Source organism: Thalia democratica, chromosome 9 (assembly GCF_965202585.1).
Source record: "Thalia democratica chromosome 9, ktThaDemo2.hap1.1, whole genome shotgun sequence".
Taxonomy (NCBI): domain Eukaryota; kingdom Metazoa; phylum Chordata; class Thaliacea; order Salpida; family Salpidae; genus Thalia; species Thalia democratica.
In genome coordinates this window covers 4,775,886-4,801,669 of record NC_139173.1, presented here as the reverse complement: position 1 = coordinate 4,801,669, position 25,784 = coordinate 4,775,886, and the positions used below count along the sequence as shown (strand labels likewise).

Sequence of the window (25,784 nt, the reverse complement as noted above, 5' to 3'; positions counted from 1 at the left end):
AATAAGCAAATGTAATGCATAAAATAAAAAATGCTAACAAAAATATGAACGAAAACATATGATTAAAAAATAAATTAACAGTATTAACCTTTTTTAACGTTCTAAAAATCTGAATAATATTATGAACTATTTTTTAATATTTGCTTTTTTAGATGTGAAACATATAACTACACATTTTTTCTAGTGTTCTTGTTTTATAATGATTTAAGTGATCAATCAGTTTCATACAACTTATTTTTAACAATATTTTTTGGTATTAAAGCTTTAAACGGTGTTTTTTGAATTGTTTCTTGATGTTCATAAAATAAGATACAGCAAACTTGTATTCAGCAAACACTTCACAATAACTGAGTAGTAAATAATTAATTAAAAATAATAAAACAGCAATATTTAGTTTTCTTAAACTTGAATGCTTGTTGATAGATTATAACTTTTTTTAAATTTTTAAAGTGTGTGTTAATAAATTCATAATTAGCACAGTACAAAAAAAATAAGAATAAAACTTTGTAAACTATGTTGAAAATTGTTTTAGATGGTCATGCAGTGCATTCCAGATTGTATTTGAGCAAAAACATCTCAGATTTTCTGAATATAGCAGAAATATTGTTTTTAGTTATACATCAATAAAAAAAATATTTTAAAAACTTATCTTATTATATTTTTATTTTTATCTTATTATATTGTCCTGGACAATATATTAAACTCTATACATGGTATATTACTCGATAACTGAAAGATTTTTACGCATATCAAGTTCTTTGACCAAATTTTTTGATTGCTTATGTTTTTGCCATTTAATAAACAGTACTACTTTCTTATGTACCTTATTTAATATAATTTATGTAAGTCAATATGCAGTTTTAAAAACCTTACAAAATAAAAATACAGAATTCACTAAGCTGTTATAAATTAAAACTTTAGCTACACTTTAATAATTTTTAGTTGTATTACATTGTATAAGATTTTAATTTTACAGATTAAATCAAAGTTAATAATTTAAAGTTGTTTATTTGAGGAATTTAGACTAAAATCTTATAGGTAGTTTAAAAGCAGATTATTTACAAAAAGTACGTATAATATTGTTTATTGAACGGCATATAAGGGCTCAAAATATTTGGTCCTAAGACTTAATAAGAAATTAAACAATAAAAAAATTTATAACCAAGCACTAAAAACAAATTTCAACTGTTTATTTTTATGTGATTTCCATAATTTTTGAATAGGAGTATACTTTTTATATGAGATTGAACCTGGGCGTTTTAGTAACCCATTTTATTAGAAAACGTCTTCTACTCAAATCATCAACACTTAAACAGACTACACAAAAAGTTTTTGTTTAACTTCACTAAAACCTACTAGACTAAAAACAGGAGGTGCATCTCCTAAATAGATATCTACAAAACGGTGATTGACTACTGTACTCACAATAATTATCAACAAACTTTATAAAAATAACTAGAATCTAACGCTTAACATAGCTTGAGATATTATTGTGAAATAAATTTATATAGATAACGATAAAAATAATTAAAGATTGGAGTAATATTTACGGTTAAATATGTTGATATTTTAAAAGTAGAAAGATGTATGGATGAAAATTAAAAACAAAATTATTTTTAAAGTTTAGTTTAAAAAGCTCTCCTTTAGGAATTATCGTTGATTTTTTCTCTTTTTCTTAATCGATTATTCTTTATAAGTTTAGAAATATTTTTTTAAAGCGTCGGTTTTAAAATTTAAATACTTAACAAATTATTTAAAACTTAAACTGCCGTTGTAACAAGATTATTAGAAATTCCTATTTTCACCATAATACTGAAATACCCTAAGCTGAGACTGCTTATGATAGTTACAAAATTTTAAATCAATTATTTCAATTTTATACCTTTCAATTTCAATAAACCTGTACATACAAAATAAAAACTTAAATGACTGAAAAACATTTCTAAGTTAATAAGAAACTATTATTAATTTTTCTAATTTAAAATTAAGAACTTTTAGACCTTTAATCATCCTGAATAACTTATTGTAGCAAACTGAAAATGTTTTCAGCTTTTTGTAAAAAAAGCATCAGTCACAAACTTTTTCCTTTGTAAAAGTAAGTGTTTTTGATCAATCAATTATGTTACATCAAGTTTAATTTTATGGGCACCTTTAATATACAACACTTAGTCTTCTGATTGGAGGAAAGTTTTTTTTTATGGTAAAGAAACATCAGTCTCAAACTCTACCCTTTGCAACAATAAACGTTTTTTTGTGAAAATAGAGTTTGTTGTATCATGTATAATTTTACCTTCCCCATTAGTATTTAATTTTAAATTATCAAAAAATAAAATAAACAAAAAACTATACTTTAAACAAATTAAAAACCCTTGGTGACATGCCATTTGGAGAACACTCACAAGGCTAAAATCTCAATACTTAAAACCACAAATTGTGAGAAAATCATGAAGCTCAAATCCTCAAGTCAGTATCTGCCAAAGATACAACAAAAATATACATTAGAAATTTAACCATTTGATAACTGTCACCAGAGTGAACTCACAATCAGTTGTTGAAAAAATACATTAAACTAGTATTATAATGAATACATTAACATCCAAAAACTATCTTTAAACTTATTAAACAACTATTTTACTGCAATAGTACTCAGAAAAAACTACAATTTAATTGTTAAGACTATTAAGAAAACTATCAACTATTAAGAAAAATTGAAGTTTCTGAAACTTGTATAAGTAGAATAATAAGAAGTAAGAAAAAAATAATGAAGTTATGCACTGATAAATATATATATGCAGCTAACAAACAAAATACAACAAACTGTAAAACAGCAAATAAACAGTCATGTATACTCATATAAATATTTTTTTAGTGAATAGACCAAAACCAGCTAACAATAAACTAGAATAAACTGACCATACATCTTTTAAGACAAACACATTACAAATACTAAATAAAAACAATTAAGCAATATCTTAATGTAACATAAATTAGTATCAAATGTATCAAAGCATTCTAAACTTACTCAGTTTATTGGCACAACAAGAAATTTTTCTAACTGAGTTTAAACTGATCCTTTTTTAGGTTTTTGAAAACTTCTTGAACACTAGACCACAACTTAGGACCCAAGTACCTTAAAGAGTTTAGGCCAAGCCCTGTTCTAGGTCATTCAACTACAAATTATTGTTTTTTAAATGTCTGGTATTGTTTGTATGAACCATACTTACTGGAGTATAGCAACTGTGGTCAACCTCAAATCTTTCCAAAATATTCAGTATACAAACTTGCAAACTTACAAAATAATCACCTCATTTAGTTTCAGAATACCAGTTATGACAAACAAGGAATTTCCTGGAGTCAGTGCAGGCGAGCAACAGACATATTTTACAGTTATTTTTTGCAAACTAACATTTGGCTTTAAATGACAAATAGCAGCACCACCCCAAGCAGATACACAATACTGGATACGCAGATAGAACAATCTGTAATGCACAAGTGTATTTTGTGTGGCAAAGTTACTTGATTTTGTTTAAATGGCAAATTAGTCAAAAGCTAACAAAAAAAATATTTTGGCGTGCCATTTTACAAACAACTACTAAGTTAGAAAGTCATATTTAAGAACAAGAATTTGTAGGAAAATCCTTAAGCTCAAATTCACAAGCAAATGTCTACTAAAAATACATTAGGATTTTAATACGTGAAATATCAAAGTTGGCCAACAAGGTTGCTGTTATTACACAATAGATTTTATTATAATATTATATAGATATAATCAATATTATAATAGCAAGACAAAATGTTAAAAGACTAAACAAATATACAAACATTTTACTACAATCAAGGCTGCCACACACTCATAACAACTCAGGATAGTTTAAAACAAAAGAAAATATCAGGATGGTTCTAGCTAATTTAGTTTTATCATAAAACTTAGGATACTTTTTAGACTTCTGAAAATCTTAGACCAGTTTTCTCCTAGATTTTCAATGAGATTTAGTCTTAATGTTTTGTTATTTAAGTAGCTTTTTTGAAGTACTTGATTTTTATTGATTTAAAATGTTTAAAAAAATATTTTAAGGATTTGAAAAAACTCAGGACATTTTTTTGTCAATCAGGGCAGATGTTTTAACTCAAAGAGTGGCAACTCTGTATGACAACTAATAAAATAAGTTATCAACTCTAACAACCAACATTGCAAAAAAAGGCTATATCAATATGCTGCAGCACCATAATTCACGCAGTTTTAAACATTCATTCTTTCCTAATTATAATTCAACAAAAATTTCTCTCAGTTGTACTTGAACTTGTCTTTTTTCTAGTTTTTAAGATTTTATTGAATATAACAAATAGAACTTAAAAACCAAGTACCTAAAAGTTGAAACAAGGCCCTGATTTAAATTTATTAACTACAATATATATATATATATATTTAAATATAGAACAATGTGAGTAAATTGAATTAATTAAGCTAGCGTGGGCAACTGTGGTCAATCTCAAATCCTTTTTAAGTATTAGTATTAACTTACAAACATACTACACATTTTGTTTTAAAAAACTTCATTTAAAAACAAACTATTTGTTGGGGTTAGAACAGCCAGGACTTGCATATCTCACAATGTCAATTCTAAAAATATTTAATGTTTTCATTCTGTCCAATAACAAAACAAAATACCATAACAATAAAAACACATCTTTGATAGTTCTATTGAAAATTAAAAAATATATACTTCAATAGTTATAAAAGTCTATTAATATCCAACTCTTTATCAATGTTACTAAACTTTGTATTTATAACAAATTTCACCTAATGAGGATCACTTAGTTGTTACTAGAACAGGCATCATCTGCAAACATTCTTGATTAAACCTCTATATCAGGGTTTCCCAAACTTTTTTTTAAAATGCCCCTTAAACAGAAATTCAAAAAGTAGAAAGCTATGCCCCCCTCCAACAAGATTACCTAAAAAACTACCATTGAAACTTTATCCTTTTTTTTCTCTTCATTATTAACTCCAGAATATCTAGTGTAAGTTTCATTTTATAACCTCATGTCCTATAACCTATTATTTTACTAAAAGGTATACACATTATAAACATAATTAAGTTTTTATATCTGAAATTTTTTATATTCTTTTATTGTTATTAGATTTAATATTATATTAAATGGAGACTTATAACAGTATTTTTTTCTGATTTTTTAACAAAAAGTAAAACATTAACTGCTATAAAAAAGTTTGAACTTTTAAATAAGGATATTAAAAATGTCACAAACAAATTAAGAAATTTTTCTCAATTTTTTTACTAGTTGCAAACGTTATAAACTCCATGAACTATGTAAACATATTTTCAATTTATAAGTTAAATTTATAATAAACGAACATAGTGTTAGTCATTGTGTTGTATAAGTATAGTGTATGTACAGAGTTTATACTAATTGATATTTTTTTTATTTACTTGTAAATTGAAAAACACAACTTTTATTTTTGTTAGTTTTTATCAGTAGCAAGGATACATGGTTAGTCAGATATTTAAAATAGCTTGACTCTTTGTCAAGGAAATGTTTTTGGATTAAAACTTTATTGTTTTTAGTTTAGCAACATTAAAACAAATAATCCATCTAAAACAATAAAATCTACATATTGCTTAAAATTAATTAAAGTTTAAGACAATACTGGATTTAGAAATTAAACACAATTATTTTAACTGTTTTACAACTACTACAACCATACTTATATATTTTTTAATTCTTCCTATAGCTTTTAAAACTTGATGGAAAGTTTGGAACAAACTTTGTTAACAGCAAAGTCTGCCTTAACAGTATTTAAAGAAAGTTTAGGATGGAACACAGACAACAATTTAAAACAATGTTTGCATGACCCAAGCCACTTTGTTAGTATTGAAAAGTAAGTTTGGTTTTTGATGATTTAATAACAACAAACTTTATTTCAAAAATCTAGTTACAATTAACAAGGCTACTTTTACAGTTTAAAAATTAGAAACAGTACTGAAATTAAATGATTAAATTTTGAATGAAAAGTAAGTTTAGTTTTTAAAATAAATTATTATTTTTTTGTGTTTGATTTTAACATAAAGATTTTTTCTCTAAAACACTAAAAATATTTAACAATATAAATTCTACAGCTTAGAATCACACCAGCAGAAATGTAAATGGAAGAAATTGGGATATACAAATGAAGAAGTTGAAGATATTCTAACTCCTACTCTTTCAAACAGTGTTACTGTTAGATTAGGTTTTGTGTACTGTAAACCTTTAATTAAAAAAATCAAATAGAATGTTCAGTTTGATCAATTAATCAATTAGTCAAGTATAAGAAAACAAATAAAATGAATTCATATTTAATTCTCAAGTTTTTTTTATTATGTAGTGTTTCAATTTTAAGAGTTTTTCATTTTATGTTTTATTAGCTTTTTATTCGTAAGTGAAACAAGCAGCTTATTGCTTAATAAAAAAGCATAATTTGATTTTTATGAGTGGTTTTATTAAACTCATTCCATATAAATATTTAATTATATAATTTTTTTTAATAGTTTTTTTTCAACTATAAGAAGTTAATACATGATTGTAATTTCAAGTAATTAAAAAAAAACAGTGTCTGCATTTTTGTGGTTATACTAAAATATTTTTGAGTTGTTGTAAAACAGAATAGTTTATAACTTTATTAAAACTTAGTTTGTGAATACAGAAGAAGTTTTGAAGAAAGCATTACCCGATGTAAGTATTTTACATGAGGATTTGTTAACAGATGACAGATACAACTCATTGCTGACTCCTGAGCAGAGATTAGCTGTTTATAATGAAACTATCAAGCAGTTTAAAGTTAAATCAAAACAAAGAAATCTTAATGAAGGACCTTCTTTGTTAGAAGGTAGACATACGATATAAAAATATTTGTAAAGGTTTAAGATTTTATGTTTAAAATATTGTACTAAATGATAGAATATGGTAGTAGAATTTGATTATAACCGCTCTGTAATCTGTCTATACTCTTGTACCTTCCTAACACCCTTATTTTGAAAAATGTGGCTTTTTTCAAAATTTTGGCAAAAAATACGCTTACTAATTATTTTACACATATTGTCTTAGAAAATATTTTAATTGTTTTAAAATTATATATATTAAAAAATTGCAATATTCTGTTTGGTTGTTTAGTATAGAGCTTAAAATATTTTCTTATTCAATGCAGTTATTATTATTATTATATTGTTTATTGTGCAATGTTAGACTCAGGCATCAAAACCTGAGCCACTTAAACAGGACACACAAAAAGAGAAAAAGAAAATAAACTTATATTTAAAACTTTAAGGTAGATTATATATATATAAACATAATTTAAATAAAACACAAAGTTAAACACAATATGATATACAAATGAACTAAATTAAAAATTCAATTCAAAAAATTCAAACTTATATACTACTTAGTACCACATAATAAAGAAGTTTTTCTAAATCATTGCTTATAAAACAAAATTCATAATTACAAAATAAATAAGTAAACTAAAAGTTTGTAGGGGGGAGGCGTAGGGAAACGAATATTTTTTCTTTTGTTTCAGTTTTACATGTAAACTAAAAATAATTATTATTTTTTGCTTTAAAACTTAGTACAATATAAAATGTATTTAAAATACAAGATGTTCCTATTTTTAACAATTATTCTTCTTTTATACTTTATGATTCTAATTTGTGTAGTAGGTCTTTTTAGTTATCATTTAAATACTTTGTAAAAAGAGTTAAAATGCTCAAGTTATTGTAATTTTTCTTGTTTTCATTTAATTAAAAGTTAAATTAAGGCCATAGAAGACTTAAGTAGTTTTTATAAAAAGCAAACTTTTAAATAGTTTTTGAAATTGGGTCCATGACTTATCGAAGTCAGACAATTCAAATTCCGACAACTGTAATTCTTGATTTATTTTCTAAAGAGCCAGAACTCAAAAAGGAATATAATATATATGATAAACTTAAAAAAACTAAAATAAAATATTCATGTAGTTCTAATTAATAACTAAAGATCGTTTTTATCTTATTGCAAAATTTTTAGTAAATTGTAATATTTGGCCATAACAAATTTTAAATATAAGACATTTAAGGAATTTTTTTAAGTTCTATTTAACAGTTTTTATTTTCAATTTTTTTTTATTATCATTATTTATTATTTAGATCTAAAACCACTTTTTCAGTTTTTTTTTTCAAAAGTATATTAGTTTTTGAGGTTCGGCCTCTTAAACATTTTTTCAAGAATTTAAACTGTCGGAGTTTGAATTGTCATGTAACCTTTGAAATATAGTTGTTTTTTTTTTGAAAAGTTTTTGGTACAGATATTTAAATTGTAACATTTAAAAAATCAGTTATCTTGGACAGTTAAAAAGTTTTTTTCAAGCTACATACTTAAATAATATTAAGACTCCAGTAATTTTTTTCCTTTGAAATCAAAATATAATAAATCAAAACTAAAAAATAAATAATTTTAAGAGAAAGAGCAACATTTTTTTTAAATTATATAACCTCAAAATATTTTTTTTTAATTAAAGTCTAGCGTTTTGAAACATTTTGGTTAAAATGATGGAAAATGTATTTTTTATTTTTTTTACTTTTTAAGTTTGCACCTTTTATACATAGCCTCTTAAACCTTGACCTCTCATACTTCAAATACTGTTTTTTATTTTGTTAAAATTAATCTAAAAGCATCTGATAGCTAAGATATCAATTTAAAAACAAAATCAATTTGTAAAATACAAAGTGGACCCCTTATGCCCCTATTGTAGTTTTGTATTTTATAACAGAATTCACATTTACATGCTTGTTCATCCACTTTTTTAATTACATAACTTATATCTAATATTTATTCACCAAAAAGAAACGCTTTCAAGATGTTTAAAAACACAAATTTTTCAATATTTAATATTAATTTTGTAATATATTTAAATTATAAAAATTAATCTGGTTTACTTTTTAGTAACAAAATATGAAAGCAAGTTTGTTTAACAATATTTATAATTTAAAAGTTTAAGTAAAGAAACACTACATTATTTTTATAAGTTAATAACAATGCTATGCTACTGATAGTTTTAATTTAAACAAATAAAAATAGTAAATTCCATTATAAAAGTTCTGAGAATAGCAACTTTAAGTTATTAAATATTTATTAATGACAGATAATGATCAAACTACAGCGAATTTAAACAAAAATAGAAGTGAATTCAAAAGAATAAAGCAAACTTACCGAGCTAAAAATGTTCACATCACTAAAAGATCTTACACTGAAGTAAGTTTAATTTATTATTTCTAAATTGTGTTAACAAATAAAACAGGACATTTTTCTTGCTGTACTAACCGTATTTTACAACTTTATATGTTGGTAATTAATTCTAAATACTTAGATTTTATATGAACTTAATTGATTTATTTTATCAAATATTTTTAACTCGGCAAGCTGAAGGTTTTGTAAAATAAAATACAAGTTAACTAAATCGTTCATTTACTACTACTTATCTCCAGGAATACATTGGAACAGAAATATATTGGAATGATAAATAAATGTTAATTATATCTTGTCTCTTCGAATAAAAAGAATTTAGGATTTTATTTCAGAAAATACAATTTGTTCTAAAATATTATTTTTAGCTATTTAATAAAGAAATTATGTTTTTTGTTCATTTACCTTTTAACTTATTTATACGTTATGCATCTAAACTACACATTATTTAAAAACTAAATGGTTAATGCCAATTAAAAGTATTGTCTTTATTGTTACTAAGGTTTATATTTTTTATGTCTACTGTTTCACTTGAAGTCCCTTAAAATACTAATCTAATTGAAAGATTGGCAATATTTCTCAAATATTTGGTAAGCTAAAAAAATTTAGATAACAAACTTATCAAAAAATAAAATGAAAACTTTCTGCTCAATAAAGGAATAAGTTTTTTTAAATTATATAAGAATTTATGCTTTCTGGAAAATGTCATTGTTTCTTAAAAGTTGTATATGTTATAATAAGTAGGCACATTAGTTTTTATTTCCGAGAATTTTTTGTAATTAGTACTTAGTTGGATATAGACAAATGTTTTATTTTAGAATTATATACAGAGAGCTTGTACATGTAACACAAAAGTTGATAAGGTATATAAATATTAATTTATTAAAAACCGATTTTCCACAAAAATTTTTTTTTTTCATTTTTATCAAGTTTACACAATTTTCAATATATTAAAATTGCAGATACAGTAAAAAATTTTTGATACAAAGCAATAAAACAGTATTTCAAATGTTCACAGGTTTTGAGGGAAGTAATATCTGTTCACACTTCAAAACTAGAAGTCCTGTACAGAGAAAATGACAACAAACAAACCTTTAACAAACACTCTGACAACAGAAAAGTAAGAAGTCATCAAAATTTGAAAAGGAAATCTGAATATTTTTCATATACTTGTCCTGATGCTACAACAAGTTCTGATAAATTTAAAAATAAAAAAATTAAGAAACTTAAAAAACACAAAACAAAATCACATAAGTCTCCAAAGAAAAACAAACATAAACATAAGTTAAAAAAGCATAAAACTAGAAAATAAACTTTATTTTTTGTGTTTGTAGTTTCTTCTTTTTAACCTTTTTTAGTTTTCCTTGTTTTTGTATTTTAATTATAATTATCAAATGATAAATTGGGCTGTAATATTTTTGGAATAATTTTTTATATACAACTATGTTTAAATTTTTTATTAAAGTGTATTATTTATATATTGTACACAAAAGTCAATTATATTTATAGTACTGTTTAAGTTTTTTTTTGAATTAAATTTTGTACTTTAAAATAAGATTTTTAACTATTTGTAAACCATTACTTTTTTTTTTGATACTTTCTTAATTTGGAGTAAATTTAACTATGTGCACGTATATTAAAGAAAATTTAATGTGATTTTTTTTTTCGAAGTTTAAATGTACTTTTTACATTCAATGTTATTTTATATAATATAATGCTATTTCTTATATAATTTATACGTGTTTGATTAAAAATATCACTTAATGGTTCTGTTCACAAATTGAAACTATTTGTTTAGTAATTTTACAGTTTTAGTTTAATACAGTTTGATAAATAATGATAAAAAACTACAATAGAAGTTAAAGGACATTTAGATTAAGAGTTCGAAAACTGTTTTTAGTTTTTTAAACTTATTCTTTTGTTATAGTAAGTTTGTATAAATAGGCTTACATTCAAATTCTTAAAATAAACTTTCAACTTGATAAAAGTTATTTATGTTATTTGTTGCAAGCTAGATTATTTTAATTTAAAATATCAGTTTGATATTATAAACAAAACATCTTTATTTCATTCAACTACTTCGAGTATCTTATTTAGCTTTTCAGAGGCGAATAGTGTTTCAAAACTTGCTTACTCTTATGTAAGCTGTACATAAAATATACTGTTTTGAAACCTTTGCAGATTTTACCTACCTAAACGGTTTTTTGTTTGCAATAGTTGTAATTATTTAATGGTTGCATGGTCCGTCTAATTTATCAAATTTATATTATTTTAAAAGTTTTTCGTCGGTTCATATTATTCAGCCTAACTAGTTCATAATTTTCAATAACTAAAAATATGTTTTTATTTTCAAATATACAGTTTTTCTCATTAAGTTTTCACATAATTTATTATTTTAGTACCAATTCAAAAAACTTGTACTAAAAGGTTTGAAAATGTTTTTAACAGTTTCATATTAGTTTTAAGTTTATACTCGGCATAACTAAAAATATTTGAGAATTTGTTTAAATGATGTAGCAATAATATCAATTTAAAAATATAACTAGTGTTTCTTTAAATAAAGCTTCAAAAATCAGGTTTAATTCAGCTGTTGAGGAAAAATGACAAAAATAAATTACTGAAATAAAAATTCGAAAATTTTACATTTCAAAATTTCGACGTATATATACTATAAAAGCAAAAAAGTTACATGACTATTTTAAAACCTTTTATCATTTTTTTAAAGGCTAAACTAGCTTCAATAAACTAAATTTTGTTTCAAACTAACTGAAAGTTATAGCTAAATAGGTTTCTTTTTGTTCATAAAATTTAATGAAAATGAACCTAGATTACAAATATTTCAGCCAAAAGCATTAATAAAAGGTTATCAATAGATTGTTTTTAACAAGATAAAATTTATGAAGACAACCTTGAAAATATACCCACTTCTAAGTTCCTTACTGGAATATTTTGCAACAATTCTAAGTTAAGCTTCTTTTTTAGCACACATTGAATTTACCTTATATTATAATCAAAAGTTATGTAGGATGTTTGTACAATAAATCAAGGCGACTATCGTTTTTTTTTGATGCTACAAAATGTTATAATTAGTGATTTACCGGATCAGAATTATTTGTCTTTTAGGTAACTGTTTTTTTTTGCAACTAATGCGCTTAAAAACTATTGAGTTAGTAGCTTTTAGCAAACCAAGTAAACAAAAACTTACTCACATAGAACGATTAATAGTCTTACAATTTAGTTTTTGCAATAAATATAGGTTTTAGTTTCTGTTTTTTTAACATTTATTTTGATCGAAAAAGTTTAAGATTTTTAAAATTGTATTATACAACTTTAAGAAAACGAATTTCAATATTATTATTTTAAAGCTTGTACTTAAAACATAGTTGTTTTTATTGTGCAAAAAACAAGGTAAAAATACAACTTTCTTATCAATTTTGTTCTGTTTTAAACAACTACATTGTCTTGTTCTAAATATGTACAAGTATAATTTTACTATTTCAAAAACAATAAAGGTGGCTTTTGTTAAACACTTGTTCTTAACTTACTAGTAGAAATAATACTTACTGTTCAGATATAACAGTTTTATAGAATATTGAAAATCTTTGGTATAAAGTGAGTTTAGATATTAAACCAAAATACTGTACATAATGATAATAACGAGTGTGTTATTAAACAATCGAAGTCAGTATGTTTTCTAGAATAAAATGTGAGTATTTGGATTTAAAACCAAACGTATGTTTTTATTATGTGCATTGAAAACTAGAATTTACTAAAATATTTTCAGTTATAGTATTTGTATAAATTTGTTAACATAAATAAGATTTAACTACTATCTACAAACTAACAAAAAATTGAGCAAGGTGAACTTTAAGAAACATCTTTTAAGCCGATTAAAAAATAAGTGTCTTTTGTGATTTCTAAAAAATATATATCTAGAACATAGGTTTGTATATAAAGTATTGTGCTTGTTGTGAAGTGTAGTAAAAATCAGATTATAAAACAGACAACTAGACACTTAATTAAAGTACCATTTGTAACTAAACATTATATATAAAAAAGCAATTTGTTACATTTAAAACATAAATTAATATTTAATAAAGTTGGAAAATAAAAAACTCCAAATTTTACAATAATAAAATGGGATAAGCATATGAAAATTATGTAAATTTAAATTAATTAAAAACTAATACTGCCACTTCAGTTAGTTTAAAACTATGACAGTTTTTCTTAGATTTAATTATGAATTAAACTGAAAAAATTTATATTTGTACAAATTACTTAAGAATTCTAAAACTAATGATTACAGAAAAATATCATTTTGTATATACACAAAAATTACTAAATTTATGGCTTTACTAAATACTTTCTATAGCACAAAAACATCTTTAAAAAGTTACAATTTGTAAACGTTTAAGCTGTACATTAAAAACCGTTAATTAAACAATTGCCTTATTCTTCTTACAACAAATTACACAAATTATGAGCAGTGAATCCTGTAAACTTTATATCAGTTTAAGAATTACAACACTGCATCATTAATAACTAAAGTTTCGAACTTTATTTAAGAAAACAAAAGTTAAACAATTAAAAAGTTTTGGTCCACAATTGCTAATAAAAAGTTTCATTCCAAAAGCTTGATGTTTTCTATGAGCTTGATGTAGACCCTGCAAATTTTTGCTTTCTATTTTTTTAGTTATTGTACAACAGTATATTAACGACTATATTCAAAATTCAGCGTATTGAAGAACTGTAATTATTTTCAGTTTTGAAATACTACACTAGTTCTAAGAAAACTTGTAGAAAAGTTTTAGATTTAAACATAGTTTAGCCTTGTTTATTTGGTTTTACATTTTCTTATAGCATTCATGTAAGTATACACAAAAACTTTATACATTAGTAAGGTTTTATTTTATATGTTGAGCTTTATAAAATTAAATCATTAAGATCTAATCAAAATAAATTTTGTGTACTATTTAGTTGTTAGATTGAGAAAAAGGAAGTCAATAAAATACCTTTATAAGCTTCTCCAAAACTTTAAGAGTACTTTACTTTCTCAATTATTTAAAAGAGTTTTGTTAATTTTTTTAAATTTTTTAGAAAGACTTAACCATAAAAACAACAAAAAAAAAGTTTTTAAATATATTTTTACTTTTAAAGTTTGTAGGAGAAATTTTCTTTACCGTTGCGACGGTCTTTCTTAACCTTTTCGATTTTCTTCATTGTCTTTTTCACTTTGCGTCTACAAAAAAAAGAGTAGTTGTTTCGTATTGTGTGTGTATTTACATATTTTATTTGTTTCTAAGTTTCTACCTAATATATACATTTAAATATTGTTTTTTATCAAACATTTATATTTTGTTGTTTTTATTTAATAGATAAAACTGTAGTTTTATTTGTAGATTATACTCGACTCAACATATACTTGAAAGTAAATAAATTTAAAAACAAACTTGAGTGAACAGTAGCAACACGTCATAATGAGTGCGAAAAGCACAAAAACTCCGCTGATGACCCAGAATGTGATGAGGAGGATTGCTGCTGTATCGTTCGACATCCCTTCAAGACCTAATTAAAAATTGTCATGTTTTGTTACTTATTCATAAAATAGCTATTGAGTAAGTATGCAATAAACGTATGAACTCTTTTAAATGTGTTGATTTATCACGGATTCAGATAAACTTTCAAAATTCTATTTATATTTAATTTGTTATGAATTAGGTTTTTAACAGTTACTGAAATTTAAGAATTTTTTTATAAGATAAAAGAAAACTAGAACCTTTTGTTCTAAAATTGCTCTAGGAAGCACATAACTAATAAAAACTACAACTGTAGCTTTTTGATTTTTTGTTAAAGACGCTTTGTTTTCTTTATTTTTAGCTCTATTTAAATAACTTTTTATATAACTTATTATTTAAGTGCATATCTAAGCTCGTAAACTCAGCATCATTATTTTATACAACAAACTAAAAACCAATTATTTCTCCGACTGTCTCTTCACAACTATCTGCTTCAATAAGCTCAACATCATCTGAATCGTTAAGAATTGTTGAATTTACAGCTGAGCATGAAAATCCTAAAAAAAAGTTTTAAACCGTTTGTAGAAAACATTGTGTTAAAAATCTATTTTTTATAATTGTATCAACTAGATGTTTTGAAAATTAAAATTGTTTGAGGTTCAAATAATTACAAAATGCTTATAACTGATTGAGAAAAAATTAAACGTTTGTTTTACTGCAATAAAAAGATTAATCAAAGATTCTAACTACTTAATAAATTAATTTTATAGATATGATGTGTAGAAAAAACTGTTTGTATTCATTGGTGTTTCAGTATTAAATGAAGTAACTATATGTTTTTAATTTGTTTTAAAACAAAGGAAAAAGCTAGCAAATCTTTTAGTTAATTGAATTATCACTTTTGATTTAAAATAAGTGTGTTAGTTTTAGATTAAAAATCTAACAAATAAATTTAATTATTTGCAGTTATTACAATAAAAAATAAAATTATAATACAGCTTTTTTTGAGGTAAAAAATGTATATTTTCAATAGCGATGGTACTAACCAAGTGTATCGTAGAAGAGTTCCCAGAACTTCCAAGTTCTAGCTGAAACTTTATCGTTGTTCCTCCTCAAAACCCCGCTGCTCCCAATTCTAATCGTCTCCCTGCAACTATCCTCATTCTCATCTGAGTGATAGGAAGGCCAGTATGTAAGTTGATCAGAGTATTCGGTCTCCGAATTCGGGTTTCTGGAAGATTTGAATAATTTACAAATTATTAATTTTTCTAAATAAAAAAGTTCTTAAATTTGATATCTATTAACTTTATATTTAGACTATTTTAGCTTTAATTTTTATACTTACAAAAATAACCATTCTACTGATGTTGATATGGTTTTTAAAATATAACTTTAGACTAAAAACCATGCATACATTTTTTTAATACTTTATAAAGTGCACAATACTGGAAATAAACACGAGCATAAAGTTAATTTTATAGGCAAATTTATTAACTTTTCAAAAAATATAAAACTTTGATGTCAATTATTTTCCTTATCTTAAAAGCTATCTTATTTTTTTTTTTTAGAGAACGCACTTTTGTCTTTAATTTAAAAAAAAATATTTGGTTTGGGGTTGGAATTATTTCATGGGGTTCCTCCAAAAATAAAGATTTTTTTTGTTTTTATTTTCATTATTATCGTTTTAGAACCAAAAATAATTTTTTTTTTTAAATTTGTTTTTTATTTTACCTTATTTTGCATGTTATTTAAACTCTTAAATGTTTATTTTATAAATAACGTTAATATCTTTTACGATTGGGCCCCAAATCAAACTGATGTATATTACATTATCATTTGCCTTGGCCATTTCCTAGATAAAAAATTGATAAAAGGGAAGAAAAAAATTAATAAGAATGTGAATTACAACAAATTTAACTAAACTAAAATAATAATAAATAATTTAGTTAAATTTGTTGTAATTCACATTCTTATTAATTTTTTTCTTCCCTTTTATCAATTTTTTATCTAGGAAATGGCCAAGGCAAATGATAGTGTAATATACATCAGTTTGATTTGGGACCAAATCGTAAAAGATATTAATATTATTTATAAAATAGACATTTAAGAGTTTAAATAACATGCAAAATAAGGGAAAAAAAAAAAATATTTTTGGTTCTAAAACAATAATAATGAAAAAAAACAAAAAAAAATCTTTATTTTTGGAGGAACCCCATTAAATAATTTCAACCCCAAACCAAATATTTTTTTAAATTAAAGACAAAGGTGCGTTCTCTAAAATAAAAAAAAAATATTTTAGATAGCTTTTAAGATAAGAAAAATAATTGACATTAAAGTTTTATGTTTTTTGAAAAATTAAAAAATTGCCTATAAAATTAACTTTATGCTTGTAAAATAAACACATAACTTAAATGTAAATAAGTAAAAATAAACTTTCCTAAGCCCATTTTATAAATTTAGCCGAGTATAGATTACCTCTAAAGTCTAACAGTAAGCTTTTGATTCCAGTAAGATAACAACCAAGTTAAACCTATTAAAAAATTAATAGTTGCTACAAACCCAGTTCTGGCGAAGTTGGTCCACACGTTCATCACTCGTTGCATCAACAAACTGTCGCCATTGGGGGAATAACCGAACAAGTAACCGAGTTCGTCGGAAAGCAGGGCACCTAGCGGAAAATTTTGATCGGTTTGATCGTTGTTCTTCTCGAACACGTACTTGTAAACCGAACAGTTGCATGATGGGGAGATTCCCTCTGATATCTTTGTTTGATTTATAATAGAAACGATTAATTCAATTTTGTTTAATTGTTGTTTTATTTAATTAGCCTGATTTGAATTATGAAAAGCAAATATTAAACTGGAGCCGCGAGCGTTGATGTAAGTAAATAATCTGTGTTCAAAAACTTAAGCGTTATTTAAATCCGAGTATACAGTTCGAATATATTAGTTCATAATAAGATTTTCTTATACATATATGATAGTCTTAAGTATAATTTCTTAGTATGTTACTTTTATAATTTAAACAAACACTAATAAATACTAATATACTAACAGATTGAGCCCACGTCTCAAAGACTTGATCCGTATAAAGAACAGATGAAAATGAATTTCTGAATGGCATTGAAGCAGTTTCATCGTCAGCCCCAGACCAAATGTAGTATTGTAGATAATTCTGTGCAGTATAGACTATATTGAAAAAAGTATCATGAAAAGTTATAAACTACTACTGTTAAAAAAGTTTAAAGATTCCAACTAACTAAGTTTTAAAATAATCGAACTTAGCATTAACTTTGTTTAAGAACAATGAAAACTGTCAAACAGTTTTCATTGTCAAAATAACTTATAAATTAAACATAATTAATAAAGTTCTGAATTTATAGTTACATTAGTCTGTAAAGTCTAACAGCTCTTAAAAAATTGTTTTATATGTCTAAAAGCATACATTTTCATACGAAAAAAGTGTATATTTGTAGAAATATTCGAAAAAAAGCATAACAAATAATTTAAAATTATAAAAAAATGAAAACATAGTACCTTTGACATTTTGTCAACGACATCATCGGTACCCAGTGTTCCGTACTTTTGCGTGAAAGCGGTGTTTATGACGTCATAAGTGAGATTTTTCAGCCACATGACGTCATCGTTCGGTTGAATGATTTCCTTCCCTCCGCAATTATTGCTTCCCACCATAACGTCTACTTCTGTGAGGAGGGTTTAACACTAATATGAATAAAAAAACATTATGATATATGATATAGCATTATAAAGCTCATAGTAAAATATTACGTTACAGATAATACTAAAAACAGACTCTAAAAATCTAATCGTAAAAATGGTTAAAGTAAGTATAAGTTGGTTTATTAAATGACTTTATAAACGTAACTTTTGGTTTCGATATTGAAAAAGTTTGTTCGTTCAAAATAAATAACGGTTATTAAAATAGTGTTTTACTACCTTTAACTAACTCACTTTTGTTGAAGTGTTCATTTGACATAAAAAAAGTTGGTGAATCTGACATTATTGGATGCCATTCCTGAAATAATACTACGAATTAGAATAAGTATATTTTGTAAATATATAGAGTATAAATATCTATTCATCAACATAATTTTTATTCAAATATCCGTTTTGTATATCTTATCATTTTTACATTACAACTTTTTTAAGTACTAAGTTATGTTTAATAACTTTTGCTTATTACAATTACTGTAATTGTATAAGCTTAAAGCTTTTACAAAAATGTATACGTAAAGCTTTAAGTTAATTAAAATTTGTAATTCTTTTTAAGCTTAATGTTACAATTTAAAAAATATAGTTGAGCTATGGTCTACTAATTTGATAATGAAAGAAATTTGTTTAAAGTTGTTTTTTATAGCAAATTTATAGATGTCCTTTTGGTCTTTGTTTTCAAAATTATGAAAAAACTAATAAAGTACAAGTTATATGTATCGTTTTTAAAAACTTAGTATTAATTTTGTCAATTTTTATTATATAGTATATACATCTATTGACTTAAGTAAAAAGTTTAAATAGATGAAAGTTTTTAAAAAAATAACTTTTTAAGTAGTAAAAGCCATTAAACTATGTTTAAACAACATGCATACAAAGTTTTAAACTTCAGTTTGAATTTCCTTGAACTTACATGTTTAAAGTTGAAGGTGACATTACAAAGAGACATGTAAGCAAATAAAAACAGATTAGTCACATGTTGAGGAGCAAATATATTACTCACATAAAAAAAGTCAGATATATTACTTACACATTAAGAAGTATGCATATTACTCACACATTAAGAAGTATGCATATTACTCAGACATTAAGAAATAAACATGTTCCTCAAACTTTGAAAAGCAAACATATAACTTACACATTAAGAAGTAAACAAAATTACTCATGTAAAATAAAACAAATTACTTACATTAGAAGCGGTAAATATATCTTCCGATGACACCATATCGCTATTTCTCAAATTCTCTGTGATGTTTACATCCCCAGTATTTGCTTGCAGTTTTTCAGTAAAGTCTAGAAATAAACAAGTTTGTTGTCGTTGAGAAATACGCTTAGTTGTTTTGCAATCACATAAGTTTGTCATAAATTCAAGTTATAAAACGCAGTTTAATAAACACATTTATAAAGTTTGTCAAAGATGTAACTGAGTTTTATTTGTCTTTAAAGCCAGTTAAAAAGTATATTGAAAATAACACAGTTTTTGTTTTTAATTAGTATGTTTATGAAAAATTTCTATCAATCGATTCACAAGTTATAAATTTACCTCTTAAATAAAAAGTTTGAACTAAGAAAAACTTTAACTTATAAATACGTATAAATATTTATGTTTAAAAACTTCTTTAACCTTAAAAACTAAGCATTAGCTCTTGAATTTTTAAAATAGTTACGTTTATATGCTAATATAAACTCTAGTACTTTATAAACGATTTAAACAACTGTTGATAAACATTGTTAGATAGATAAAAACTTTAATTGTTGTCTATTATACAACTTTATGTGCGGAAAGTAGTATAATCATGCTTAATTTAATTATTTTTCTGTCAAATAATGTCAAAATAAATTTAAAACAATGGAATACAATTTTGTAGTGTTTATACAGACATAGTTGTAGTTTAAAGTTTAAAAATTTTACAAACTTTTAGTTTAGGTGACATTCGGTTTTTAGCCATTTTTACCCCTTGTAACAAAAGATTACAACGATATTGCCGATTTTTTGCTGCTGCTACTTAAAAAACATTCTAATAAACATTTGAAGACTGGGCTAAAAAAATTCAACAATAATTCATTTTAAGTAGCTTTAAAAACACTTTTTACACAAGTACATAAGCACTATCATTAAAAAAATTAAAGTTTGCTTTTACATATTGTAGATTTGTGATTGTACAAGCTTGTAAGTATAACAAAATAAAAAACTTCTAAAATTAAAACAAATGCAGTTTTTTCAATTTTTTAGAATTTTACGAAAAAATAACTTACTTTTTTAATATATTTTTCATTTGGTCAGATAGATAATTAATTTTCGACTACCTGTCTTTTAATTTTAAGTTTGCTCTACAAGAACAAACTGTATGTTGAATCGGAAAACTTTAAAAAAAAATTTTCGAAAAAATCACTCTAGTGCAAGAAAAAGTGTACCAAAACAACTATTAAAAATTTCTAAAAGTTTTTAGTTTAAATTGACAAATATTTATTTCCACTGACCTCTGAACTCATCAATACCCTGTTGAGTCGTCCACACCCCATCATCGAAGCTTGCTGATTGGATGATTAATCGGTGGTACAAAGTGGCGTTTTTCGTTTCTGTGTCCAGCAGATGGAGGTGAACGGAACTACCTCCTGCCTCCTCTCCGAACAGCGTCACACTGTTCCTATCTCCTCCAAAACTCTTTGGAGTGTTTATTTTTAGAGAATTTTTTAAGTATATTTAAATATTTTTTATTTTTTTATGGTTTAAAACTTGTTAAAAGTTTTAATTTTATCTCAAAAACTATTATTTTATTCTTCGCTTTACATAACAAGTTTAAAGAACAAAACTACAGTAGTACGTTACGTTTATCTTTGTTTTTAATTTTGCTTTTTTTAATGTTTTTAAAAAAAAACTGCAATCTTTTTCTTTTGAATAGAATTAAACTATGTACACATTTTTATTCAAATACCTCGATATTGTTGTGGACCCACAACAACGCCATCTCCTGGTCCATCAACCCGAAATTACCAGTCATATCACCATCTTCACTGTACATGAAACCGAATGGTCCGAGGCGGTAGTTCAAAGTGACCACTATGACGTTTTTTAGTGACGCAAGTTCCGTTCCCTTGTACATACTTCCTGGAAATGTATGAATGTTTTGAATTAAGAGAGCTATTTTACAAAGTAAAGTGTACAATATGTATTTTAGGATTTTTTTCTTCGGTTTAAACTAGTTTTAATAATTTGAATTGATTTTTATTTTTTATTGCATAAGTTCCCTATACAAAGCAAATTTTAAACAACAACAATAGTTTAAAAGCTTAAACTAACTAACTTAAAGTTAAAACTTTTTGTGTTTATAAAACATTAAAGTTAAATTTTTAAATGTTTAAATTTTAAAAAATATGTTTAATGATATTTTGATAAGATCGTTTATAACGCTTTAAAAGCTTTATCATTTTGTTTTAGTTAACAACATTCAAAATTATGTAAAAGAAAAACGACAGTGAATTTATGCATTACATTTGTACGTCAACTAATTTTAATTAGGTGTGCTGTAAGTTCAAGTAACAAAGTTTAGAAAAATTAGAATAACACGCATAACTTTAAAAACAAATATTTTCTAACCAGTTCCCGCATTAAAATCTCCTCCGTGAATGAAAACCATGACGGGCAGCTTTTCTTCATTATCCTCGGATTTTTCAGGAGCGTAAATATTCATGAACAAGCAGTCTTCACTCATCGTTGCTGATAGCAGTGCAAATACTGTTAATAGATAGTTTGTACTTGTTTCGATTTGTAATGTAATTTCTGATATACAATTTAAGTGATAAATAACTAAAAAGTTTGTGATTAGCTGTGCAGACTTGAAAAATGTTTAAAAAACACAGTTGAACAAAAATGATAAATAACTTTTTTTAACCTAGAGTAAGCAATTAGTTATTTTTTTTTTTTTTCAGAAAAGTTCCAATAATAAAAATCTATATAAATTTAAACGCATTAAAATATATTAAAACAACAATTTGGAAAACAAACCGTCGTTAGTAAATCGGGTATTCCCCAGCATCGAATCCAATCTGCTTTTGTCCTGGTAGCAGGGCCGCCCGTGGACCTGCAGGTTGACGAACCCCGTCGTTGAGGGAGACGGATAAACGGGGGCCCTCCATCTCATTTCCCCGGTGGGAGGCTCGGAATAGGGGATTCCCAGAAACTCGTTGACTGGTAAGCCGTCGGTGGATTCTCGATCGGAAACCTGTGAACAGAATTAATCGGTGATTATTCTCTGTGGTTAAAGTAAATATTTTTAATTCATATTACTCTTACGTTAAATTTCTTTACATGAGTACATTTTGATTTAATACAAAACTTTTTGGTTACGAACTAGGAAGACTGCAGCTTTAGCATAAATTAGAACGAAATGAGTGTGCTTATTTAGTTAGAATGAAGTGTATTAACGTAACTTAAAAATTAAATTTATCGAAAATATTAAATCTGAGAACAGTTTTGCATTTAAAAAATCAACTGCTGTTTTAATTTTAAATTAAACAACTTAAATTGATCACAAAAGTTTAAAAGCAACTACTTTGCAACATTTATATAATTAAACAAGTTAAAAATTAAACAATGTTAATAGCTAGGTAAAATTGTTCAATTATCTCATTGCAATTAGAACTAATATAGGCTTAAAAAAGTCTAAAACTGCAGTAATTTTTTTTCAGAATGTTAAACATAAAAACGCTTTTTAAAAGTTAACTTAATTGTTATATACTTGCTAAGCATATTAAAGAAATTATAATTTTTATATTTAAATTTGTTTAAAAATGTTGAAACTTGTTTCATCTACTATGAATTATCTACAAGTTTATTTTGTTTTAGTTTTAAATTGCGATAACGAAATCTCAAAAGGAAGAAAAGTAAAAACGTTTAAACTGATCTGTGTATTTATAAATTTAATCTGTCTGAAATAACAGTTTAACTTAAAAGGTATACAATAGGACTGTCTACAGGCTACTTCTTAGTCTTTATATAAAAGTCTTTATATAAAGTCTAATTAGTGTTACGATAAAAAGAAGCTTTTTAACACTTTTTACTTACCTGACCAACTATAGTACCTAAAGAAGTTTCAACATATTCATTAGTTTCATCAGACTGACCTTGAGTTCTTGATAAAAGACAGATAATACAAAATAATATTAAATTTGTTTTACATGTAACACCTTCCATTTAATTCCTAACAACTCTAGATTCTTGTAAAATAATAAGTTAATGAATATTTTTGATTTTTCGTTAATTTAAAAATTTATGTGAAAATTTATAGGCATTTATAAACTTTATCTAAATGCTAAAGTAGTTTTTCTTACTTTTAAAATTACTTTTATAAACTAAGAACGTAACAATTTAAAAATTTATAAAATGGTAAACTTACAGTAGTTTATATATAAAGCTGTATTTTACAATTTGTATTCTTAAAGCATACTTTATTATTTAAAATAAAAGTTTGTGTACTTTAATGGCTTTAAGTACAACTAAAGTTTAATTACATTTTATAAAAGACACTTAAAAACAGTTTTTGATTGCAAACAAAATGAAGTAAGTTTTTAATACATTATTTTCAATGATTTTAATACTAAAATATAATTAGCTGTTATTTTTTATTAAAACACTTAAATATTGTTTTAGTACAGCTGCTATCATTATAAATCAACATTGTTTTAAGTATTATGGTTAGTAAAAGTGTTTTTTACAGCAAAAATAACTAAAAAAGTTTACTAAAACTGTATGTTCTCAATTATGTATATTACTTTTTATACTTTTAAAACTACTTAGTTATATAATCTATGTTACTTTGAGTGTTGTTTCTATTTAATTAATGTTATATATATATATCTATTTATAATTTTGTTTATGTTTGTATTAAGCTTTTTAAAAATAAAAACAGCTAAATTTTACTCCTCACTCAACGAAAACAACATGCTTATGACTAAAACTTAACATAAAAAGGATATAAAGGGTACAACCTTCTTTTTATACTTGTTGGCAAATAAAAGTACTTCAAATTTTTTTATCAGTTTTACATGCAAACTGTTTTATTACGTCACAAATGTAAAGATGACGAAGACCTTAAAAAGTAAATGTTTGTATGAGCGGTCGTTCACCCAAGTTTATATGTTCAACTCAATTGTATTAATCTTGTATAAAATATATATATATACATATGTATACATTTTCAGCTTTTGTTAATTTCATGATTTTTTTTAACGTTTTTAGCTTTTAGAGAATTTTAATAGAAAAAGTTTAAACAAATGTTTTATTATTGTAATCTAAATGTTATCATAGTTTTTACCAATTATGGTTGTAAACTTTTTTATCCATTTTAATATTGTCGAAAATAAAGTTCGTGATTTTTAGAGAAAATTTCAGCGAAAAATACAAATAAATAATAAATTTAAAGTATAATTAGGTATAAAAAGCTTTTGTTTTATTTTATCATTTATAGTTACGGCAGTAGACTTTTTTTTTCTGTTGAATTATTTGTTGCAATCAACTTAATTGTTATTAGTTTTAAGTTTAGAAAATAAACACTCATGAAGCAAATAAATAAGAACAAGTAAAGTTTGCAACCCTTTAATTAAGTAACACAGGTAGACAATAACATGCTTTTGTTAGTCATCGTTTATTTATGTAAACCATTAAAGCATTCCAGCTTGAATCTAAACGTGATAATATTTTTTTGTAAATTGAACAAAGTAAACACGCAAATTTATGATATAAAATATTTTTTTATTTATGTTTCAAGATTACTTAGTTCTAATATCTACATAAACTTATGTATGAGCTATAACACTCAAACTAACAAAAAAAAAAATTTTATGAAAAAAAAACTTTACATTTACAAACTTTTTTAAAGTATAGTTTTAAATAACATTGCTACATTGATTACAGTAGTCTATAAAAAATAACGATTAATGCAGTTCCAACTATGTAGTTATTACAAAATATAAAGTTAGCATTGAGTTATAATATTGTATTTTTTAGGTCGTTATACCGTTAATTTTATTAAAGTAAGTATGTATTAGTTATTAAGATAAAATAATTTTAAACATTAAACAAACAAAAATTCACATGAATATGAATATTTTGAAACAAATTTATTATCTAAACCGATTTTTTAATTGTAAAAAAATGTTTTTTTTTAAGTTGAATGATTTTTACTCGAACACTTTATTTATTTTTAGTAGCATAAAAAAATTAGGCATTCTGCTTCTTTATAATTTCCAATTTTTTTTTTACGTTTTT

At 24.4% G+C, this 25,784-nt stretch overlaps 2 protein-coding genes across 2 annotated transcripts; one reads left to right on the top strand and one right to left on the bottom strand.

The window, feature by feature from the left end:
* The first annotated feature begins 5,763 nt into the window (after positions 1-5,763).
* On the top strand, positions 5,764-10,675 carry LOC145844510 (U11/U12 small nuclear ribonucleoprotein 48 kDa protein-like). The gene is made up of 5 exons (XM_082951908.1): positions 5,764-5,899; positions 6,138-6,247; positions 6,701-6,883; positions 9,170-9,279; positions 10,289-10,675. The coding sequence occupies exons 1-5, from the start codon at positions 5,766-5,768 to the stop codon at positions 10,580-10,582; spliced, it is 831 nt and encodes a 276-aa protein (XP_082808034.1). The 5' UTR covers positions 5,764-5,765; the 3' UTR covers positions 10,583-10,675.
* A 3,746-nt stretch (positions 10,676-14,421) lies between these two features.
* Positions 14,422-23,711, bottom strand: LOC145844342 (para-nitrobenzyl esterase-like). The gene is made up of 14 exons (XM_082951736.1): positions 23,583-23,711; positions 22,524-22,740; positions 22,116-22,253; positions 21,454-21,626; positions 20,999-21,182; positions 19,707-19,810; positions 18,758-18,821; positions 18,323-18,489; positions 17,841-17,960; positions 17,346-17,548; positions 15,833-16,017; positions 15,242-15,343; positions 14,721-14,835; positions 14,422-14,509 (listed from the first exon to the last, which is right to left on the bottom strand). Exons 1-14 carry the CDS (start codon positions 23,709-23,711, stop codon positions 14,422-14,424), a joined length of 1,989 nt encoding a protein of 662 aa, XP_082807862.1.
* Positions 23,712-25,784: the final 2,073 nt, after the last annotated feature.